This window comes from Microtus ochrogaster, unplaced genomic scaffold (genome assembly GCF_000317375.1).
Source record: "Microtus ochrogaster isolate Prairie Vole_2 unplaced genomic scaffold, MicOch1.0 UNK47, whole genome shotgun sequence".
Taxonomy (NCBI): Eukaryota; Metazoa; Chordata; class Mammalia; order Rodentia; family Cricetidae; genus Microtus; species Microtus ochrogaster.
Window position 1 is genome coordinate 2,624,636 of NW_004949145.1, and position 12,775 is coordinate 2,637,410.

At 41.1% G+C, this 12,775-nt stretch overlaps 2 protein-coding genes across 2 annotated transcripts in view; both read right to left on the reverse strand.

Annotated features, from left to right (window-relative positions):
- The window catches only part of LOC101995422 (natural cytotoxicity triggering receptor 1), a 20,915-nt gene extending 14,771 nt beyond the window's left edge, over positions 1-6,144 (reverse strand). The window contains exons 1-3 of the mRNA XM_013354548.1: positions 6,108-6,144; positions 5,996-6,031; positions 5,528-5,812 (exon numbers count right to left, since the gene is read on the reverse strand). Coding sequence (XP_013210002.1) covers positions 5,528-5,812; positions 5,996-6,031; positions 6,108-6,141 — 355 coding nt within the window. The 5' untranslated portion in view covers positions 6,142-6,144. The remainder of the gene's footprint in view (positions 1-5,527; positions 5,813-5,995; positions 6,032-6,107) is intronic.
- A 2,049-nt stretch (positions 6,145-8,193) lies between these two features.
- On the reverse strand, positions 8,194-9,137 carry LOC101985218 (60S ribosomal protein L6). The gene has a single exon (XM_026777166.1). It carries the CDS (start codon positions 9,121-9,123, stop codon positions 8,242-8,244), a length of 882 nt encoding a protein of 293 aa, XP_026632967.1. The 5' UTR covers positions 9,124-9,137; the 3' UTR covers positions 8,194-8,241.
- Between the last annotated feature and the right edge of the window lie 3,638 nt (positions 9,138-12,775).

The window sequence follows — 12,775 nt, forward strand, 5'->3', positions numbered from 1 at the left end:
AACTTAACAGCCCACCTGAAAGCTCTAGAAAAAAAGAAGCAGACTCACCCAGGAGGAGTAGAAGACTGGAAATAATCAAATGGAGGGCTGAAATCAACAATATAGAAACACAGAAAACAATCTAAAGAATCAATGAAACAAAGAGCTGGTTCTTTGAGAAAATCAACAAGATTGACAAGCCCCTATCCAAACTAATCGAAAAGAAGAGAGAGAACATGCAAAATAACAAGATCAGAAATGAAGAGGTGGACATAACAACAGATACTGAGGAGATTCAGAGAATCATTAGGTCTTATTACAAAGGCATATATGTCACAAAGTTGGAAAATGTAAAAGAAATGGACTTGTTTTTAGATAAATACAATATATTAAAATTAAATCAAGACCAGGTGAACAATTTAAATAGACCTATAAGTCATGAGGAAATAGAAGCTGTCATCAAAAACCTCCCAACCAAAAAAATCCCAGGACCAGATGGTTTTAATGCAGAATTTTACCAGAAATTCCAAGAAGATCTGATACCTATACTCCTTAAAGAGTTTCACATAATAGAAACAGAAGAGTCATTGCCAAACTCTTTTTATGAAGCTACAGTTATCCTGATACCAAAACCACACAAAGACTTGACCAAGAAAGAGAAATACAGTCCAATCTCACTCATGAACATCGACGCAAAAATTCTCAATAAAATACTGGCAAACCAAATCCAAGAACATATCAAAAAAAATAATTCATTAAGATCAAGTGGCTTCATCCCAAAGATGCAGGGCAGTGATGTTGACCAATGGAATCGAATTGAAGACCTGGATATTAACCCACAAACCTATGAACACCTGATTTTTGACAAAGGAGCTGAAAGTACACAATGGAAGAAAGAAAGCATCTTCAAGAAATGGTGCTGGCATAACTGGATGTCAATCTGTAGAAGAATGAAAATAGATCCATATCTATCACCATGCACAAAACTCACATCCAAATGGATTCAAAACCTCAATATAAATCTGAACACACTGAACCTGATAGAAGAGAAAGTGGGAAGTAGGCTGCAACACATGTGCACAGGAGACCACCGCCTACATATAACCCCAGTAGCACAAACAACAAACAGTGAATAAATGGGACCTCCTGAAACTGAGAAGCTTTTGTAAAGCAAAGGACATTGTCATTAAGACAAAAAGGCATCCTACTGAATGGGAGAAGATCTTCACCAACCCCGCATCAGACAAAAGTCTGATCTTCAAAATATATAAAGATCTCGAGAAACTGGATATGAAAATTCTAATTAACCCAATTAAAAAAATAGGGTACTGAACTGAAAAGAGAATTCTCAGCAGACAAAGTTCAAAAGGCCAAAAGAAAAAAAAGAAAAAAATAAAAAAAAATTAAAAAAAAAAGGCCAAAAGACACTTAAGGTCATGTTCAACCTCCTTAGCGATCAGGGAACTGCAAGTCAATACAACTTTGTGATATCATCTTATACCTGTCTGAATGGCTAAAATCAAAAATACCAATGATAGCCTATGCTAGAGAGGATGTGGAGTAACAGGAACACTCATCCATTGCTGGTCGGAATACAAACTTGTACAACTACTTTGGAAATCAGTGTGGTGGTTTCTTTGGAAATTGGTAGTCAACCTACCTCAGGATCCAGCAATACCACTCTTGGGAACATGCCCAAGAGGTGCCCAATCATACTACAAAAGCATTTGTTTAACTATGTTCATAGCAGCGTTATTTGTAATAGCCAGAACCTGGAATCAACCTAGTTGCCCCTCAGTGGAAGAATGGATAAAGAAAGTGTGGAATATGTACACATTAGAGTACTACTCAGAGGTATAGAACAATGACATCTTGAATTTTGCATGCAAATGTATGGAAATAGAATACACTATCCTGAGTGAGATAACCCAGACCCAAAAAGATGAATATGGTATGTACTCACTCATTAGTGGACTCTAGCCATAAACAAAGGACAGTAAGCCTAGAGAAGCCAAATAACAAGATGAACCCAAGGAAAAACATATATAGATCCTCCTGAAAATTTGAAGCAAACAAGATTGCTGGGCAAATGTTGATGGGTGTAGGGGTCGGGGTTGGTCTGGGGAAAGGGGAGATGGGGAGAGAGAAGGAAGAAAGAAAAGATTGGAGAGAGCTTGGGGGAGTGGGAGGGTGGAGATGGAGGTAGGGAAGTTATAGGAGCAGGGAAGAAGATATCTACATTAAGGGAGCCATTTTAGGGTTGGCAAGAGACTTGGCTCTAGAGGGGATCCCAGGCATCCATGGGGATGTCCCTAGCTAGGTCCTTGGGCAGCAGAGCAGAGGGTCCTGAACTGGCCTTGCCCCACTATCACACTGATGATTATCTTGAATATCACCATAGAATCTTTGTTGGCGTTGGATGGAGATAGAGACAGAGACCCTCATCAGTGCAAGGGACTGAGCTCCCAAGGTCCAGTTGAAGGGCAGAAAGAGGGAGAAGATGAGCAAGGAAGTCAGGACTGCGAGGGGTTGGTCCACCCACTGAGACAGTGTGCTTGTTTTAATGGCAGCTCACCAAACCCAGTTGGATTGGTACTGAATGAATATGTGATCAAACCGGACTCTCTGAATGTGGCTGACAATGGACCTGACAGAGAAGCCATTGATAAAGGCACTGGGACTTGTTTCTACTGCATGTACTGGCTTTTTGGGACCCTAGTCTATTTGGATGCAAAGCTTTCTAGGCCTGGATGTAGCAGGGAGGGCCTTGGACTTCCCAGAGGGCAGGGTTCCCTGCCCTCTCTCAAGGAGGGAGGTGGAGGTAGGAGGGTGAGTGGGAGAGTGGGAGGGGTATGGGAGGAGGGGAGGAAGTGTAAATTTTTGAAGGGAAAAAACAAATAAAAAAAGGAACATTATCCTTCACAATAGCCACAAATAACATAAAATATCTTTGGGTAATACTAATCAAAGGCATGAAAGACCTGTTGACAAGAACTTTAAGTCTTTAAAAAGAGAAATTTAAGAAGATACCAGAAAATGCAAAGATCTCCTATGCTCTCGGATAGGTAGGTCAACATAATAAAAATGGCAGTCCTACCAAAAGCAATCTATAGATTCAATGCATGGAAAAACAAAAAACCCAGGATAGCCTAAACAATCCTGTACAATAAAGGAACTTTTGAAGGCATCACCATCCCTGACATCAAATTCTATTATAGATCTACAGTAGTGAAAACAGCTTGGTATTGGCATAAAAGAAGAGGGAATGACCAGTGGAATCAAATCAAACCTCAGATATTAATCCACACACCCATGAATACCTGATTTTTGTCAAAGAAGCTAAAATTATACAATGAAAAATAGAAAGCATCTTCAACAAATGGTGCTGGCATAACTGGATGTCAACCTGTAGAAGAATGAAAATAGATCTGTCGCCATGCACAAAACTCAAGTCCAAATGGATTAATGACCTCAATATAAATCCGACAACACTGAACCTGATATAAGAGGAAATGGGAAGTAGTCTTCAATGCATAGGCACAGGAGACCACTTTCTATATATAACCCCAGTAGTGCAGACACTGAGAGCAACAATAAATAAATGGAACCTCCTGAAACTGAAAAGCTTCTGTAAAACAAAGGACACAGTCAATAAGACAAAAGGCAGTCTGCTGAGTGGGAAAAGATCTTCACCAACCCACATCAGACAGAGGATTGGTCTAGAAAATATATAAAGAATTTAAGAAATTAGACATCAAAATTCTAAATAATTCAATTAAAAAGTGGGGTACTGAACTAAACAGAGAAATCTCAACAGAAGAATCTCAAATGGCCGAAAGACACTTAAGGAAATGTTCAACATCCTTAGCCATCATGGAAATGCAAATCAAAACAACTCTGAGATATCACCTTAATCTTACACCAGTGAGAATGGCTAGATCAAAAACATCAATGATAGTTTATGCTGGAGAAAATGTGGAGTAAGGGGAATACTCCTCTATTGCTGGTGGGAATGCAAACTTGTACAATCACTCTAGAAATCAGTATGGCGGTTTTTCAAAAAAATTGGAAATCAGCCTACCTCAAGATCCAGCAATAGCACTTGTGGGCATGTACCCAAAAGATGCTCAATCATACTACAAGGACACTTGTTCAAATATGTTCAGAGCAGCATTATTTGTAATATCTAGAATCTGGAAACAACCTATATGCCACTCAACTGAAGAATGGATAAAGAAAATGTGGCACATTTGCATGTCAGAGTACTACTCAGCAGTACAAAACAATGACATCTTAAAATTTGCATGTAAATAGATGGAACTAGAAAAAAAATCATGTGTGAGGTAACCACGCATGACCCAGAAAGTTAAACATGGTATGTTCTCACTCATAAGTGGATACTAGCTGTAAAGGTTATTGAGCTTAGAGAAGGTAACTAACACAGTGAACCCTAAGAGAAACATATACATATTTGCCTGGGAAGAGGAAACAGGCAAGATTACCTGATAAAATTGGGAGTATGGGGTTGGGGGAGTAGGGAGGATGGAAGGGGAAGACAACAGGAGAAGGGGAGGGAGGAGAAGAACTTGAGGAAAGGGATAGTCAAGATGGAGGAAGGACAGAGACAAGAGCAAGGAAAGAGGTATCTTGATTAAGGGAGCCATTATGGGGCTAGCAAAAAACCTGGCACTAGAGAAATAACCAGGAATCCTCAAGGATGACCCCAGCTAAGACTCTAAGCAATAGAGGAGTGGATGCCCGAACTGGCCTTGCCCTGTAGTCAGACTGATGAATATCTTAAATATCACCATAGAACTTTTATGCAGCAACTGATGGATACCGAGGCAGAGACCTGGATCAGAGCATTGGACTGAGCTCCCAACATTCAGCTGAAGAGTGGGAAGTGTTAGAATATGAGCAAAGAGGTCAAGATCATAATGGAGGCGTCCACTAAAACAGTTTACCTGAGCTAATGGGAGCTCACCAACTCTAGCCATACAGGGAAAGAAAGAGATAGGACCAAACTAGTCCCTTTGTGGTTGACAGTTGCATGGCTGGGGCAGACTGAGGGGCTACTGGCAGTGGTACCAGTATTTATCCATACTGCTTGTACTGGCTTTTTGGGAACCTATTTTCTTTGGATGTATGCCTTGCTCAACCTAAATATGGTGTGGGGGGGCTTGGACCTCTTCCAAACAATGTGCCTTACCCTCTCTGAGGAGTGGATGGGGGGGGGTATGGTGGCAGATAGGTAGAGGGAATTGGAGGATGGGAGGGAGTGGGAACTGGGATTGGCATGTAAAATGAAAAAAATACAGTTTGTTTTCTTTTTAAAAAATAAAATGTTAATAAAAAAGAAATAAAACTGTTTTTATGAACGGAGAAAAAAACAAATAAAAAACCTTCATAAAAATAAATTAACAGACAAGCAAAAAAAAAAAAGAATGGCAAGGGGAAATAGAAATAAAAGAGTTTTCAGTATTTATGAACACTGGCATTCTCCATGATTCATACCAAGCTGACTCTACATCATCTACAAGACACTCACCGGTAACTATTAGATTTAGGCCTTTGCTGCTCTTTGATTGACGCTCCCCACTCTGATAGCAGCAGGTGTATTTCCCTGCAGTATGTGAGGTCATTTGTGGAATGGTGAAGTTGACTTTATTCGCTGCTCTACTTGGCTTAGGTCTCTCCAAGGCTGAAAAGCTTCCTTCAAAGTACAGTTGATAATGGGTAGCAGTGTGATGTCCCTTGCACCAGATGGTCACAGCATTTCCATTTGTGACCCTGGTACTGGGTTCGGCCCAGATGATAGGTTTCTGGAGACTCTCTGAAAAGGAACCAGGGGCATGAGTCCCCGATGAGCCATTATCTATCTTCCCCACTTTCCCGCAGTCACCAGATTGTGGCCATCATAGTGAAGCAGAATGCTTGCCTGTCTCTGGATGCTCTCAGATGGACCCTTGAAATAAAAGCATGAGACCAATCCTGAGGCTCTCAAGGAAGTACTTACGTTTCTCTGTGTTGATCCTCTGGCTCAGACATAGCCCTAGAAAACAACAATAATGATACAGTGTCTCCCCGACTCCTGCTCTGGTTCCATCCCCCTTTCCTGAAGGACTCACCCAGGCCCAGCAGGGCAGTGAGTATCCGCAGCATTCCACTGGCAAGACCAATGCTGACCTGTGTGTGGACTGAGTCCAGTGGCTGAGGGAGATGCACAGGATGTGGTGGGTGAGCCCCAACACCACTCATCATGGGACTTTCACACATTTTTTAAACAGAAAGATTCACAGCTTTTTCCTCACCACTAACCTTGGGCTTCAAGGCAGAGATGTTGTTCACACAACACGTTTAACCACATTTTGAATCTAAAAGTTTCCCTTGACCACTATCTGTCCAGTCTGAAATACATTTCTAGGTCAACCTATAAATTCATCTGGGGAAGTCATGGGGGAGATTTACAGAGCAAAAAGTCTGAGTATTTCCTAAAATGGGGATTTTAACCTTTGTATTCCTGTGTGTAACATGCATGTGTTTGAATTTGATCATTGGTTTAATCAGAAAGCAACACTAATGCAATATTAAAATATTTGTTATTTTATTCAAGAAAAATGCTATTATTTTTATTTTCAGGTGCATGGGTGTGGCATGCATGTGTAAGTGTATGTGTGTTTGCCTATGTATAGACACATCTGTATGTACGTGTGCATGTGGAGGCCTGCGGTTGATGTCATAGATCAACTTTGATTTCTCTACCACTTTATTCACTGAATCAGGGGCTCTCAATCAAACTCAGAGCTCACCAATATGATGAATCTCCCTAGACAAAGTGTTCTGGAGATCCCTTGTCTGCATTCTCAGGCTGGAATTACAAGTGGGCTTTGATGTCCATCTGATATTTTATGTGGGTGTTAGGGAGCTGGACTCAGGTCTTCATTCTAGCATTGTAAGCATTTTAATCACTAAGCTATCTCTAGAACCCTTACTAAGTTTGTGTGTGCACATGCACATATCCACATATTTTTGTATACAACAACCCTCCAGAGCCAGAAACTTGCAAAGTAGATTAGGTCAGCTGATATATAAGTCCTAGGTACCAACATGTCTTCCCTTCCCAGCACAGCGATCATAAGCATGTATTGTTACACTTGGCTTTTATGTTTTAAAGATTTCATTTTTAATTTTGTGTGTTTGTGTGTGGGTATGTGCACATGAGTGTAGTGCTGGCAGAGGCCAGAAGAGGGAATAAGATTCTCTAGAGCTGGAATTACAGGTGATTGTGAGCCTCCTCATGTGGGTGATCTTAATTGCTGAGCCATCTTCCCAGCTTCTGCCTGGCTCTATTATCTATGTAGGTTTTGGGGACTGAACTGAGGTCTTCATACCTAAGAGACAAGCACTTTACTGGCCTGTTGTCAGATGTTTTGCTCTTTCTTTCTCCTCCATTATTGTTGAGGTTTTCTTGTTTATTATGTTGGACACCATAAATTCCTTCCTCTCTTGTATATCTCTTCTTCTCATGAAATTTGTTATTTCCCATACCCTTGTGACCGAGAGCATATTTCTTTCTCCTATGTCATCGTCATCATCATCCATGCCTTTGCAATGCTTAAGCATGCATGGGCAGCTCATTTATGGTGGTTCTACAGTTATTCCTAGCCTGGGCAGTCCTAGCTGCTTGTATTATTGTCATACCCAAGGTTCCACAGTATTCCTTTATGCTGTCTATCCAGAGTTTTTTTTTTGGGAGGGGGGAGGCCTTCCTCTTTGCCTTATCCTGTGCACTCCTCCAAGCAGGTATATGCCATCATTTATTCTCATAACACGGCCAAAGTATCTCACGTGCTGTGTCTGTATCCAGTAGTTTACTTCCTTCTGTAGATGGAGATGTGTCTTAATGTTATCATTGTGTAGCCTATCTTCTTGTGACACCTAGAATCCTCCTGAGACATGCCATCTCAAACATATTCAACTGCTGTTCTGAGGAGCGTTTCATTGTCCCGGTTTCAGAGTTGTAAAGAAGGCAGCTCAAGACTTGTATCTCATAGAATTGTAATTTTGTTGTTGTCATTATGTCTCTTGCTGCTGACTAAACTTTTTCTAGTGCCTGGAATGCTGCCCTCACATCCCTCTTGATGTCCGAAATAAGTCCCTTCTTTGAATTGAGGTTTCCTCCCAGATAGACAAAGCTGACTGAGGTTATGATTCTTTTTTTTTTTTTGAGACACAAAGTTGTTTAATTAGGTTGTCAGCAATTTAGAAAACCAGTTTGTGAGGATACATCCCGTTCGTCAGACAGAACTGAGAGCGCAGGTAGCCCTGCAGCTGAGGAACAGCTTTGATCTTCGGCAGAATCTGCGAGTCCACCACTTTCTGATCAGCCTTGCGCTGCTCTGTAATCTCATATTTCTCCTTCTCTGTGTCAAAGATCTCGCCCTCCTGATGCCTGGGCTTACGCAGCTGCTTTTTCTTGAAGTAAGCATCAGTCAGGTGTTTGGGGATTTTAAGTGTGCTGATATCAACTTTTGTAGAGGTGGCGATGACAAACTTCTGATGTGTTCTTCTCAAAGGAACTCTGTTGAGAGCAAGAGGTCCTGTCACAAGCAGTAAACCACTGCCCAGTTGCTTCAGGAAAACCACTCTCTTGCCCCTGTGGCGCCCGGTAAGGATGATGAGGACAGTCCCAGGAGTGATGCTGGCACGCAGGCGTCTCACATGCTGACTGAAGGGCTTTTTGCCATGGCTCAGCAGCTTCCGAGGCACATCTTCAGTAGGATAATACCTGGGCATTTTTCGAAGCTTAACCACCCGGGTACCACCATTCTTGTCACCACCAACTGGTTTTGTGACAGTGGCAAGGACCTTTTCCTTTTTCTTCTTCTTTTCAACCTTGGTTTTCGCAGCTGTGTATTTCCTTTTGTACATGGCCTTTCTGGAATACATAGCAGATCGGGAGTACCTGCCAATTCCTCTAACAAGGACTGGATTTCGGCTGCAATGGGGCTTCCCCTTCTTGAGCTTTTTAGCCTTAGGGTCACCCTTTTTGGCTGCACCAGCGGCAGGGGCATCACCGCCAGCTTTCTTGGCTGCAGGTTTCTTCTCTTTTGTATCAGGTTTCTCGCCTTTTTCACCTGCCATCTTGCAAGATGGGAAAGAGCGAGGTTATGATTCTTTATTACAATGTTAAAATCCTGTATGCACTTCACATGTGTTGTATCTCAGTCTTCTCGATGTTTACTTTCATACCAAGGCTTTTCATTTACTTCCACCACTCTATTTATCGTGGCCTGTAGCTCATTTGGACTTTCAGCAAGTAGTGCGGTATCATCAGTGGAATGCAAATTATTGATTCGCACAACTGTCTGCATGCGTATCTCCTCATCCTCCAGGGTTGCTGCTATTATTAATTCCAGGAATATATTAAAGAGGAGTGGTGAGAGGATGCGTCCCTGCAACACTCCTATGATTGGCTTAAACTGATTGCTTAGTTCTCCACAGATTTGACCAATGCAAAAATATGTTTATAGGCATTCTCTAGGAGTCTTATGATTTTTCTCGGGTTATCTGTAGAACCTCATTGTTTCCCAAAGTCCTTTCCCCCAAATGCTATCAAATGCCTTCCTGAAGTCAATGTAACAGGCATATGTCTTTCCCAGGTTCTTCATATTTTTCTGCCAGTTGCCTTAAAGGGAAGATCTGATCAATTGTGCTCCTGTTAGTTCTAAATCTGCACTGGGCTTCTGCTAGGATTTTCTCTGTTCTGCCCTTGATCCTTTGCAGGATAATGGAGGAGAAGATCTTGCTGCTATGGCACAACAAACTAATACCCCTGTAATTTGAGCACTCAGCTTGTCCTTCTTGTCTGTAGGAATTATGACGGAGTGCTTCCATTCCATAGGAATTGGTTCATGTTCCCATATCTCCCTGAAGAGTTCTGAGAAGCACCTCAGCCTAGCTCTTGAGTCTATTGTAGCTGCCTCCAGCTCCTCCACTGTGATGCCATCCATTCCTGAGATTTTCCTGAATTTCGCTCTCTTGATAGCTTCCTCTATCTTGCTTGAAAAATATTTAATATTTTTCATCATCTCGGTGTTGGAGTGGCTGCTGATGTGTTTCTCATTGTAGTCTCTGTTGGCAGCATTAGAGCCATTGTATAGGATGTCAAAGTATTGTCTCCATCTTTGCTTTACTTTCCCTGGTTCTGTTAATAAATGACCTTGCCGATCTTTAATCATAAAGTCTGAGGAGCATATCTGGCAGTTATTCGTCTGATAACTTTGTAAACAAGATGTGTTTTATTATAGAGTCTAGCTTCTTCGACCTCTTTGCATAGACTTTGTATACACAGCTCTCTATCCTTCTTTGCTCTTCTTTTGACCTCCCTGCATAGTTGTGGTGTTTTGCTGCCTGTGGTTTGCCTCTCTGTTTGCTTTTTAGCTTCCTTCTTTCTTCTGCCAGATTGATCATCTTTGCAGAAAGCCATTCTACTGGTGTTGTCCTTTTCACATAACAAATGTCTCCTTTGAAGCCTCCCATATAGCTCTTTTGATTTTCTCTCATTTGCTTTCTATATCTGTAAAGGGCTGTTTAGTGATTTCACTAATCTTTTTATCTGTGGTTCTTTTATACTCTCTCCATATAGCTGGGTTCATCAGTTGTTTACTGTCTATCTCTGTCTTGCCTGGCATGCCTCTCCTGAGTTGAATGTTGGCTATAACAAGTTGGTGATCTGACCCTAAGTCAGCACTAAGGAATGATCAGCTGTTTTGGATACTAGATATGAGTTTCCTGATGACCAGGAAACCAAATGTAGTCAATTTGGCTGTATGTGCATTTGTCAGGGGATTCCCATGTCCAGAATCTTGATGGTTTGGCCTGCTTGAATTTTGGGTTGGCTATGGACAAATCATTTGCATAGCATAGGTCAAGCAGTTGTTCACCTCTAACGTTCCATTGTCCCAATCCATATGTTTCCATGACACAATAATCCATTCTTTCTCCAGATCCAACTCTTGCATTGAAGTCACCCATAATGATTAGTATTTCATTCTTACTCTTATATGCCCTGCTAACCTCGATTCGTAGATCTGTGTAGAAACTGTTGATGTCTTCCTCTTCTGCTTCCACTGTGTGCGGGTATACCTGTATGATAGTGACTGTATGTGTCATTGTCTGAAATCTGACTGATAAAATTTGTTCATTTACAGGTCTGTACCTGAGTGTGCATTTTTGGATCAAACTGGATATCACTAAAGCTACACCTGCTGTGTGTTTTCCCTCTCCATCTTAGTTTTAATATTAGGTCCATTTACTATGAGTTCTTGTGTTCCTGTCCAATGTGTTTCTGCCAGTTTAGTGACTTCTTACCTGAGGTGACCGAGCTCAAGCCTGAGCAAGCTGGTTCTTACAGCTCTGTTTAGTGTTCACATTCCAGGCCCCTGTTGTGGTAACTCTTTTCAGCATAAGGAAGTGCCTTTCTTGTCCATTTCTATCAGCTCCCCTCCCTGCTTTCAGCTTTAAGAGGGAAGCATCATCTGTCCTGTGCTTAGGACTTGGAGGTACCAGGGCACCGTCAGATTCTGGGAATTAGCTCAGGTGTTTCTGTTGAACTTGTCCATATTGATGAGGACAACAACCCAAGTCATTTCCTCTTCATGTGGTAGCCTTTATCTGGCCAGATGGACCTCTTTCCACCCACGTACTAAATTCCCCAGGTTTCTAGAGGACCTAGCTGGTTATTTACAGTCTTGCCATCGAGGAGGCACTTACCAGGAGACCTTCCTCCTGTGTACATTATAAATTTCGTTATCTTTTTTGGTGGTCATGACCAGGCTTACTCTGTATTTATCTTGAAATGTCCTTACTTCCTTGCCAACTTCACAGCACAACTTTCCTGGAAATAGCAGCACTAGTTGAGTTAATTGCTTTCAAGTCTTGAAATATATCATCCCACATTTTTATACCTTTTAGGGTTTCTTGGAGAGATGACATTATTCTGATTTATGTGCCTTTATAAGTGAGTTAATGTCTTCCCCTTATGGCTTTAAATGTTCTTTCTTTGTTTTGTATTTTTTAAAGATTTATTTATTATGTATACAGTATTCTCATTAGTCTGTCACTTTCATTGCTGTGGTAAGTTACTCTGGCAAAGGAATACTAGGGGAGAAACTTATTTATTTATTTTTTATGTGTGTATTTATTTTTGGATAACAGTTCCACATTAAAGTCCATTGTTACTGGAGCATCAAGGCAGGAATTCACATCCTATTTTCTCAAATTCAGAATTTCTTGATTTTGGTTGCGAGTCTAGCTTTTAATAGCTGAGCCATCTTTCCAGTCTCATGATTTCTTTAATGGTATAAATTTTCAATTAATTTCTTGGAGATTTTCTCCAGTTTTACTGGTATGTATTAATTGCTTTTGGTTTGGCATTTCCATAATGTGCACACTACTCTGTGGTTCTAAAGATACCCTTCCTCTCCATTACTTTTGTCACCTTTCCCATTTTCTCCTTCCACATCTCTAATAATCCCCATTATACTTTTATGTCCTTCTTCCACCCCAAATTACATATACAATAAAAATGCATGTTACCAGTGTTTGTTAGTCTGGTTTATTTTTTGAACTTTTTGAGATATACAATTACTGGTTCAATAGTGTGAAATACATTAGTACTGTTAAAAGACAAAATTGTCCATCCAAACCGCCCAGGCCCTCCCAAAGCCAGCACGTGCAGTAGGATCAAAAACCCATTGCCATTGTTCTTGAGTTCTCAGTAGTCCTCATTGTC